General features: G+C 33.7%; 1 protein-coding gene across 1 annotated transcript; it reads left to right on the top strand.

Moving 5' to 3' along the window:
- Positions 1-5,028: 5,028 nt before the first annotated feature.
- LOC585150 (toll-like receptor 4) lies at positions 5,029-6,076 on the top strand. The gene has a single exon (XM_030994305.1). It carries the CDS (start codon positions 5,162-5,164, stop codon positions 6,074-6,076), a length of 915 nt encoding a protein of 304 aa, XP_030850165.1. The 5' UTR covers positions 5,029-5,161.
- Positions 6,077-12,097: the final 6,021 nt, after the last annotated feature.

The raw sequence follows: 12,097 nt of genomic DNA, 5'->3' as shown, positions 1-12,097 counted from the left end.
TAACACAGAAAAAAAAGCCAACATATTTGGACTTTAGTCAGCACAAGTCCAACATATAAATTATTTTACTAATATCTAATTTATATTAATTAACAGCTGCCAATATTGAAGTAAAACAATTTTAGACTTCAATACCATCTTTCGCTTTCCTGTTTCTGTCATGCCCCCTCTCTCTCTCTCTCTCGCTCTCTCTCTGTCTCTATTATATATATATAAACATATAAACTGTATATTTCCTCCTGCTACTCAGTTCATTTCAGTTTCAGTTTATTTTCATAAGCCTATTTCACATGTTGTATGATACATAATTACATTTGGCACGTTACATTTTTGTTCATCGTTTGTTGTTGTATTTATAAAAACAGGAGAATAATACATAAGACAAAGTTAAATGAAGGGAGAAATATGATGGAGTCTAAAGAGAAAGTGATGCTTGTAGGTCATAGGCTCCGGAAGTTTATAAAACAACTTTCTTCACCCATCTCTCCTCATGCCTATGTCCCTATTCCTTTCACAGTTTCTCTTTCTATTTCATGATGAATCAACAAAATATATTTTTGTATCAAACTTCTACTCATCTCAATGCAAGCAGAAGAATAAAATATGTATATATTATTAACGTCATAAAAATTGTATATATCACAGGTTCATTTTCTATCCAAAAATAAACATTATATATGCATTGTCAATCAAAAGCTATCGAATTTATATAAATACCCGCATGATGTAAAATATAAACATCATTGTGAAAATGACAGAGTAAAAGATTTCCTGTTCTCCGTTTTCTTCTTCTTCTGTAGGGATTTTAATTTAAGTATGAATAATGCATACTACTGTAATATCACAGAACTTGAACACGTTTTTCACCCCTTTTGCAATTTGTGACCATCTGCCATAAACAAATTAAAATCAAATCTAACATTATTTAGCTGGATGCATTCATCTCATTCACTATACACCGTGGATATTATTGATGCAAAAATGTTTCTATACATCCTCTGTATGGAAACTATGTCTATTCTATCATCAATAACAAAGAAAATGGGATTTTATTATTATTATTATTATTATAGCATATTGGAGAGGAGCTCACAAGTGTTGCTTATTTGTGTTTAATTGATAGCAATTTCAAACATTCAAAACTTTCTCATTTTTGATCGGAATTTGCTCAAACTTTTACTGACGTGTTCCTCTCATGTTCCTGCTTCTATTAAAATCAGCTTAATAACAGGGTAAACTATCCTTTTAAGATGTTGAATTGGATTCAGTATTACACATAAATTTAATAGGCATCTCCGATTACCCTGCGGTTGGTTTGTTAGACTCGTCATAATACAATTACAATCCATGTATAAACTGGGTCCTGTTACACAGAGCTTAGCAGTTGATCTTACAATTAAGTTTTGCGATTAATTGCACAAAGTGATCAATGGAATCAAAAACAATTATTGTACAATTTTATTTTAGATTTCGTGGCATACCAATTATTGGTGTATATGTTCATCCTTCGTTATACTCTTTGTACAACAATGCAACAAGCCAAGAGTGGTGTATCATTCAGTGAATGTAATAAAGCACATATGATTGTAAAAAGAACTTGCAGAATCCAAGAAAGAGAGATATGTGCATATGACACTCTAATTTTAATAAATTCTTTGTGATAATTTATTCAAACCTCATGTGAAAAGTTTGGCACTTCTAGACAATTTCAGATGCAAAGATTTTCTAATGACTTTTACTGAAATAGACGTTTAATGATAATGATAGTGGTATTTATTTTAACTACGCTGTATACAAAGAAGCACCACAGTACTTTGATTGTAAGCAGCAAAGGGACAATACAGAAACTAGCTATGTGGACAAAGAGGGGTACATTTTCTATTCATGACTATTTATGCTGCAAACCCAGTCATTTAAAAAGGGGGGATGAGATATTTCTTTCCCATAGGGGATATCACAGAGATTTCCTTAGGCAGTTAGAAGTCAATATACAGTGCGTCCCAGATAAAACGAAACCGAGAATTATCAATGTTTTATCATAACTTAATCACAATTATAATTGATAAATGACACATGGAAGCTTAGATCCTCGTCTTTCATTCGATGCAATTCATAATAATGCATATTTCACGCATGAGTGATTTATATCAATTTGAAAAGAGGAAAACAAAACGTCATTTGGCCGACGATATCTGAATTTCTAACAGAAAATCACAAATTTTTAAAAAGTTGAGTTTTTGCCCTTTCATATGACACCTCAATCAGGCTTTGGCAAAGTTACATGCCACTTTCCCCAAGTTTGCTCATTGATGACAAGGGGAATGAGATCTGGAGGTTTTGGGGGTGGAGCTTAGCAAGTTTGAAGAACAAATATTTCAAAAAATATTTAAAAATCTATGAAACAAATTCAGAAGTTTACATGTCAAAATATGAGATGTATGCAGGACTGCACACCAACAGGAATGCACTTGTATTTCGATGTCGACATAAACTTGACATGAGAAAGACTTGCAAGTTGTTCATTGCTCAATGATACAACCAGCTGTGTTGAATGAATAAACCATTTCAGAAATGAATTTTAGGATTTAAAAGAAGATATCTGTTGAGATCTTTTTTCCTTCATACAATTTTATTGCAAATTGTGCAAAGGGGAAAACATAGTTTCAAGACATTTTTTGTGGGTCTTTTTAACGTTATTATCAATGCCAGTGAGTGTTTTGAATAAAGTAGAGGATTTCGTGATTTTGTTCATTGGAAATCAAATATTTATGTATGTTTTTAGTATTGCCATGGTCATAGATGATTTGTACAGATATAGTTATGAATATGTATGCAATATTCTTCACTCTCTGTCTATTGGCATGTCGTTTTTACGCAGTTTTTTGGACAAATTAAAGAATTTCATCACGTTTTTTAAAGATGTTTGTCTCATTTTGAAGAAAAACAACTAGAATTTTAAATCAAATATGGCTAAAAATGTGTATGCTTCTTTTATAAGATGATTAGAGACTACAATGCAAGGTATGTACAGGCTTTTTATTGTACATATTTGTTATAGGTGTACTGCTTTTACCCTTTCTCACTAGTTTAAGATTAATTGCATAGGGCAGCTTTTGTCAATATAAATTTTGGTTTCGTCTCATTAAACATTCTCAGGTGTTTTCTGAAGATATATTTTTAGTTTTGATTATCACTTTCGAATTTGATAACCATAATTTTTGAAGGGAAACAAAATCCGAGCGCCTTTTCACAGCTCAAAATTAGGCTGACCGTCTGCAGCAAAGGATACAAATTTGTTTAAGCTTGTATGAGCTTGTGTTAGCATATATTCAAGAGTTATATATCATCATACGACAAAGGTGCACCTTTCCTTTTTCAAAGGTGATACATTGAAGTCATGGCAAACGGCTCAATCTTTTACCCATTGCTCGTCGCTTGTCTCCTCGTCAGCTCGTCCGTTCAATCTTTACATCGACACGATAGAGATTCGGCAAAGACATCCTTAACACTGGACATGGACAAATCTTTCTATGGCTGCGATCAGACCTTTGAACTGAAAAAAGCTTCTTGCTGCAATAAACACCTGGACTCGGTTCCCCAGAATCTTTCTGAGGATACCGAGTTGCTTGATTTGACTGGGAACAATATCACCAAACTCTTAAACTCCTCGTTTGAAGTATACCCTCTTATCAACTACTTGGACATTTCTGATAACGATGTAAGAGCGATAGAATCCGCCGCTTTTTACCCCCTCAAGGGCTTGATGAACCTGTTTCTATCCAATAACCCGCGTCTTGTGATTCCAACCACAAGCGTCTTTATGATGTCTTTACAGCTTTCCATTCTCGATTTAGGGCGATCAAACTTGAACTCGCTCCCCAATGACACTCTGAAATGGAGTCTACATATAAAATCTGCATATTTGTGGTACAACCAGCTCTCCTTCATCAATGTAAGTTCTTGTGGCATGGCCGACAATGTAGTCATGATGGGTAATCAACTAAAACACCTTACGGCGAGATATTTCACCTTTGTGTGCCACACTGATACTCTAGATCTTAGAGATAACCCTATTCAATCAGTAGATCCTGACTTGATCGCATCACTGCATGTTCGCTCTTTGATGCTAGGTGGCTACCCTTTGAGTTACGAGGTGTTGGCGAACATCATCCTCGGAATCTCAAAATCAGACATCAAACAGCTTGCAATCCATGGTGGCTCAGTTGGTGCGTTTCATGAAGGTTTCTTTGGTCCTCTACGCGATTCTTCTCTCTCTGTTCTTGACTTCGACAGAAACGACCTGAATAACCTCTATCCTTTAGTCTTCTCAAATTTGACAAAACTCAAACAATTCAGTTTCAGTAATAACAATCTCCCCATAGATGAAATTCAACCAGACTATTTCGAGGGCATGAAGGCATTAAATGTACTGGTAATAAAACAAAACCAAGTAAGAAAAATAAATCCTCACAATAAGACTTGGTCAGTGGACTTATCCGAGTTTTGCTTATCCGGTAATCTGTTTACAAACATATCTGCATTTGTATTTCGTGGTTTAGGAAATTTAACTTTCTTAGACATGAGCATGAACGAATACCTCTCTGTCTTTGAGCTGATGGCCTTTTCGGGACTTGAAAATATCAAAACTATTGATTTGTCTGGAAGTTGTATAACTGTTCTGGAATTGAACATCCCAATATTAAGATCACTTTCACTAAACTATAGTCGACCAGGCATGAAGGCTTTGGAACCAGGAGAATCGTTCAAACATTTACAATCCCTTGTTAATTTAGACATGAAAGACTCTTCTCTTCACCTAAGAAACATATGGGATAACTATAGAAAGGTGTCTCTTTTCGATGGATTAATTAATCTTACTCATTTGGACTTGAGTAGAAACCCTTATATAAGTATATTCCTTTGGGAGTCAGGCCTTCCGCCAGGGGTATTCCAGCAACTATCTGTGTTACAAGAGCTAAATCTAGAATACTGCGATATTATAATTCTACATCCCTTTGTCTTCTCGGGGTTGGAATCGCTTCAGAAGTTGAATTTGGAAGGAAACAACATCCAGCATATTCATGATGATGTATTGTCGGGGTTGGGTCAAATAAAAAGTATCAACTTTAAAAGAAACCATATCGCGTACTTGGAAGAGCGAATGTTCTTAAATAACTGGAAGCTTACAAATCTGTCCTTGGCCAACAACGGATTAACGCATCTTAGTCAAATCACATTTAAGCCGATCTATTCCTCCATTTCATCACTTGATCTATCAATGAACCCAATTGATTGTAACTGTGATCTAAAGTGGCTTTTTGATTGGTTAAATGAACCTATACGCCTGAAAAATAAAGACGAAACTATCTGTTCGTCAGCATCTCTGGAGCCTCTTCGTGAGAAACCCCTGCTCGAATTTGATCCGAATGAACTCTGTATAATGAACAGTGGTCTATTCCTTCTGATTCCCCTCGTCTCCATTAGCTTGGTTGTAATCAGCGTGCTGTTGTATCACCACCGATGGCAGTTAAAAAACAAACTATTTCTCTTAAAACTGGCCGTACTGGGCTATAAAGAGATGCGAGACGCTCGAGACCACAATGACTACAAGTTTGACGTGACCATCATTTTCGACGACGATGACGAAGAATGGATTCGAGAACAGCTCCGACCGGCTCTCGAAGAACGGCTTCCACAGTTCCAGAGGAACGTCTTTGGTGACCAAGACCTTGTGTTGGGTATGCATTACTTAGAATCCGTCGATTACGTGGTGAGCCATAGTTACAAGACCATCATAGTACTTAGCAGAGCTGCTGTGCACGATCACTGGTTCATACTCAAGTTCCGTACGGCCATGGACCACGTGAGTGACACTCTGACGGAATTCGTAGTCGTGGTTTTCCTCGAAGACATCCCAGATAATGAAATGCCATTCTTGGCAAGGTTGTATCTCAGTGATGGCAGACCCTATATTCACTGGACTGAGAACGTGAGAGGACAAGAATATTTCTGGGATGAATTGACCAAAGATCTGACCATTAATCTAAGGACGAATGACTTGATCCCAAACGAGTAGCATAACAGTCATAGGAACCTAGAGATACGAGTGATGGTTATCAGTAATGAAAGTGGTAGTAGTAGTGGTTGCAATAGTAGTAGTAGTAGCAGCAACATCAGTCGTAGTAGTAGCTGTATATTATTACGTAGTTGTAGTAGAAGAAGAAGAAGTAGTAGTAGTAGTAGTAGTTATAGTAGTAGTAGTAGTATTAACAGCAACCGCAGTAGTTGAAGTAGCATTAAAAGTAGAAGTATTATAATCGCGCTACTAATGTTGTTACTATTATACTATTGTCATCATAATTGTCTTCTTAATATTTGTATTCACTATCATCAGTATTGTTATCATCGTTATCATTAATAGTTCATTGTCATTATTATTGTTGATGTTGTTCTTGTTTCTGCTAAAGGTATGCATTGAAATTAAATCTTTTAGAAAATCGGTTAGATGATAGCCTTAACGTGTATCCTATAGTGATATGATGGCTTTATAACATGGTTGGATGCAAATCTGTATAGTACGTGTATCGGCAGTTTCTTTCTATTTTTCAATATTATGATTACAATCACCATGACTGCAATTAAATAATTTCATATTTGCTGAATAACAGAATTTGTATTTAAATGTTTCTTCTCACTGATTCCTATACTACTCTAAGGCTCAGCGCACACTGCATGATCTGACTGCGATCTGACTGCGATCTGATTTGTGAGAAGAATTTACAACAGCATTTTATATGAACATTCCAACATGTAAAATCTCAATGATATAGAATCTGATTAATAATAAATCCATTTTTTTAAAAATTTATTAATTAATTAATTTATTTATTTATTTATTTATTTGTTTATTTATTTATTTATTTGTTTTAATTTTTTTATTTTTTTTAAAAATTTTATTTATTTATTTATTTATTTATTTATTTTTTATTTTTTGGGAGGGGGGGGGGTTCAAGCTTCCTTGACGGAAGAAAAGCTAAATCGGCTTAAAATCTTAGTGGCGTCATACCAGTATAGCGATTGTCTACCATCTGTAGCCGATCCGGAATTTATTGTGTCTAAAAGGCTTGAATGTATTAAAGTATTATTGTTAGTATTCTTATGATCAATATTTTCAATCGAAATCAGCAAAACGTTCTTTGTTTACATTCCATAAATTCTTACATCTTTTATAATTTGTTTGCCCTCCCCAGTCTGTTTTTCTTTAATGCTAATCATAATTGTTAATTAATGATGCATGTTTCGGTTTTTGTCTCGCCTGCGTAGCAAAAAGCGAGACTAAGGCGCCGCTATTCTGGTGGCGGCGGCGGCGTCGTCATCAGAAACTTAAACAAGTTTAAGTTTTTGAATTTTAAAATAATTTTGAAAGTATAAGTTCTTATTCAATAAAAATTAGACTAAAGGGTAATCAAGTATTACTAATCAGCCTAATAATGGGCCACCTTGCCTATAAATAATGTCCTAACCTCAATTTGTCATCATATCGAATTGACACGTGCTCATTTATACTACATGTACTGTATCATTTTTATTTTATATGTATGTCCATATTTTTGTAAAGTGTTGAACAATAAACTTGAAACTTTTTTTTTTTTTTTTTTTTTTTTTTTTTTTTTTTTTTTTTATGTGTTTTATTGGTTTTCAAGATACAAATCAACACATGAATCAAAGAAATCAATTTGAAAAAAAAAAAAAAAAAAAAAAAAAAAAAAAAAAAAAAAAAAAAAAAAGCAGCAATACAAAAATGTTAACATAGAATTGTCGCCAGAAGAATAAGACAAAATGATTTTCATTCATAAAAAAAGACATGTTAGGTGTTTTCCGCGTTACTTATATAACAAACATGGTACATAGTACATTGTACAGGGTATTTTTTTTTTTTAAAGCATGTTAAAAGCAAAAATACAATTTGCAAAGGAGCTCAAAGGTAACATATTCAAATGTTAAATCTCCATTTCCGAAAATGAATAGGGAGTTTGTTATTTTTTTTGGCAATACAATACTCGAGTTCTTTATTGGCCGTAATATAGCATTTATAACCTTCGAAGTTTGGTGGTTTGCTTTGGAATTTGCATATATAAATATAATATTTAAGTAAAAGAAACAAATATGTAAGGAACCTATCAGATTCGCAACCGAACATTTTTTCAAATGTTGAGACATTTAGAGGTTTATTAGTTTTCTGAATAATAGCTTTAACAGTTTCATCCCAAATAGGCTTAACATTAGGACATTCAACAAAAATGTGACTATATGTCTCAGGGTCAGTATTACAAAATGAACAATTGGGGGAGACCTTCCTTTTAATTTTATACAAAAACTCATTCAAACCTATAGCTCTATGAAATAACTTAAAGTAGAAAGAGCGAATACGAGTACTTATAGTGCATTTAAAGTTATTCACATGAGTCTTTTCCCAATCAACTTCGTCAGGTTCTTGGAGGTCATTCCAAAATAAGATTTGACGTTCTGGAGAACATGACTCTAGCATTGTACTGTATGCATATTTTGGAATTTTTAGAGTTTTCAAGAGCTTAGTTTTAACGTCATCAAATATTTTGTCAGGGGTTAAGTCAGAAGTGACTAGCAAGTCATTTGGTATATTTCTCAATAAAAAATTGTATTTCCGCCTGTCTTTTTTACCAATATCATAATCCAGAATAAGCTCTTCAAAAAGTTTATTACCTGGGTGGGGAGGGTTGAGTAAATCACTGATATAGACAATTCCTTTGTCCAACCAATCTTCATATAAAAAATAATGTTTTGATTTTGAACAGATATTTCTGTTAAACCAAATACACTGACAAGAGCCAATTGCGGAAAAGACTGTACCGAACTCAGTTTTAGCAAAATTTTCTCTAAATATATACCATGTTTGAAGGGATTCAGCTAATTGACATGAACCTAATTTGTTTAATATACTTTGAGGAGCATATGCTTTCCATAGTATATCCTCTCTGCTACTGAAATTATTTAAAATAGACATTTCAATGGACTTCCACACGCTTTGATATTTATCATCAAGAAGCATTTTGACCCATGACATTTTTTGAGCAATAGAGAATGTGTATGGATCTATCATTTTTAAACCACCCAAAGAGTAATCATTACACATGAGCCTTCTTTTGACCCTATCACTGCCACCATTCCATATAAATTTATACAGTATTGTATTTAACTGTCTAAAAAATTTCTTAGGTATTTTAATACACAACACAGAAAAAAAATAAAGAACTTGTGGCAGCAATAGGGTCTTTACGACACAGATCTTCCCGACCAGAGATAAATTTCTTGCGCGCCAACAATTTAGGGTGTTTTCAATGGATTTGAGTTTTATCTTATGGTTAAGGTCATATAAATGATCTGTGGTCAAAGAAAAGTGAATGCCTAAAGTCTTAAAAGTAAATTTATTCCACTTCAGACCTTTCTCACAAAATGGATACCTTTGACAACCCTTCAAAGAACCAATCCATATTGCCTCTGATTTTGAAATATTAAGTTTACAGCCAGAGCTCTCAGAAAAAAACCCAATAGTGTCGAATAATGATTTAAAAGAGTTATCTGAGCCATCAATAAAGCACGTAGAATCATCTGCTAACAAAGAAATTTTCAGTTCATTTTCTGCAACTGGGATACCTTGAATATTAGGATTTTGTCGAATAGCAAGAGCCATAGATTCAATAACTAGCAAAAATAAATATGGGGATATGGGACACCCTTGGAAAATACCTCTTTCCATATTAAGTGGTCTGGTCAAATTACCATAGTTAGATACATAACTTTTCCTACCGGAGTAAAATACTTTTATCCAATCAATGAATTCATTACTGAAATTGAATTTTCTTAGTACACAACATAGGAAATCATGGGAAACACTATCAAAAGCTTTTTGAATATCAAGGAGAAGGATTGCACCAGGAATTTGTTCTGATTCTGTATATTCAATTATATCAATAATTAATCTCACATTGTTTCCAATATTCCTTCCTTTTAAAAAACCAGATTGGTCTGGATGAATCAAATCTGAAAGGATTTTTTTTACACGGTTTGCTAAAGTTTTGGCTAAAATTTTGTAATCTACTGTTAACAGGGATATAGGTCTGAAATTTTTTAAGTAGGAGGCATCCCTGTCTTTTTTTGGAATCAAGGTAATAACTCCGTTTCTTTGTGAGCTAGACATTAGTCCATTCTGTAAGGAGAAATTAAATGAGTCTATAAGCATATCAGAAATATCTTTCCAAAACACAATATAAAATTCTACAGGTAATCCATCCAAACCTGGTGACTTGTTATGTTTCATTGAAGCAATTGTATCAAATAATTCCTTTTTAGAGATGGGTTTATCAAGAAGAACCTTATCAACTTCATTTAATTGAGGGAATTCAATAGAGTCTAAAAAGTCCTCCATTTCATTATCTGAATTATTGTCACCACAGTGTTTTGTGTAAAGGGTTTGATAAAATGAATTAATTTCCTCCAGTATAGCGTGTTGATTAACAATAATATCATCATCTTCATTCTTTAATTTGAAAATACTTTTCTTCTCTCCAGTTCTTTTTTCTAAATTACAAAAATATTTGGAGCTTTTTTCTCCTTCTTCAGCCCATCGAAGTCGTGAGCGAATAATTAAACCTTTGGTTTCCACATCTAAAATATCATTTAAAGCCTGGGTTAAAAAATCCTTTTCATTAATAAGCTCATTGTTATTTAAATCAGCACTTAATTTTTTCTCTATATCTTCTATTTCCGCCAAAAGGTATTTTTTTGCAAAATCCTTTTCCTTCTTTTTACGTGTACAATATTCTATACAAATGCCAGTAATGGTGCACTTTAAAGAGTCCCATAAAATATTTGGATTGCAATCGCTTTTGGAATGAATTAATTTAAAATCTTCTATTTTGTCAATGATAATTCTACTAAAGTCTGCATCATTATGTAAATATTTGCAATTCAGTTTCCAAAATCCTCGGCCCCTTAGTGGTTGAGCACCTTTAAAATTTAATGTAACAAGGGAATGGTCGGATTGGATTCCTGGGATTATTTTAGATTGCAAACAATTGGTAACAAAATTATCAGAAACAAGAATGAAATCAATCCTGGATAACACTCTAGGTTTTTTTTGATGTCTCGTATATTGCTTCAGGTTTGGATGAAAACTGCGCCAAATGTCACAAAGATTAAATTCATCCATAAGTGTTATTAACATTTCCTTTGATTTGAAATTTGAGTGGGTGTCCCTACCCCCTTGATAATCCATGGGCCCCAAAACAGCATTAAAATCCCCAGCGCATAGAATGGAGGTGTAATCGAGTTTATCCACTTTACTGAAAACTTCAAGAAAAAAATTGGGGTCATCATTATTTGGACCATAGAGATTAACTAAAATCACAGGTACCTCATTAATGGTAACAGATAAAATCAGGTATCTCCCATCGGGGTCAATAAAAGAAGAGTTAAGGACCAATGACACCCGATTTCGAATCAAAATGGCTACACCTCTACTATTTGAAGCGTGGCTAGAAAACCATGCTTTTTCACCCCATTGTTGTTTCCAAAATTGTTCATCTGATTTAGAAGAGTGAGTTTCTTGTAAAAATATTATGTCACTATTAATTGATCTTAAGTAATGAAAAATTTTTCTTCTTTTGACATGATCTTGTATACCCCGACAATTAAAAGTAGCTAACCTAACATTCATGGTATATACACATAAATACACACCAAATCACTACACTTGTAGATGAAGATAACACTGAAATAAGAATTGTGGTCATAAAAACCAGTCCTATGTAACAAAGCTGCAAAATACTGATTGCTGCATGATCATTTGAAATTAAAAAAGTAATTGACATACATGTAGATGTAAGCATCATCAAAACGACAAGATTAAGACAATAAAAAAGAAAAAGGTTGCACGAGAACGAACGGCAAAGGCTTCAAATCATAAAACAGCCCAAACCAAAAGTGCAAAGGCATGCAGAACAGTTCTGAGCAGAAAAAAGGGTAAAGTGACTTTTCGAACTCCCAATCTAACTAGGAA

The sequence above is a fragment of the Strongylocentrotus purpuratus genome, unplaced genomic scaffold (assembly GCF_000002235.5).
Source record: "Strongylocentrotus purpuratus isolate Spur 01 unplaced genomic scaffold, Spur_5.0 spur5_scaffold_21, whole genome shotgun sequence".
Lineage (NCBI taxonomy): Eukaryota > Metazoa > Echinodermata > Echinoidea > Camarodonta > Strongylocentrotidae > Strongylocentrotus > Strongylocentrotus purpuratus.
This window is presented reverse-complemented; position numbering and strand designations above follow the sequence as displayed.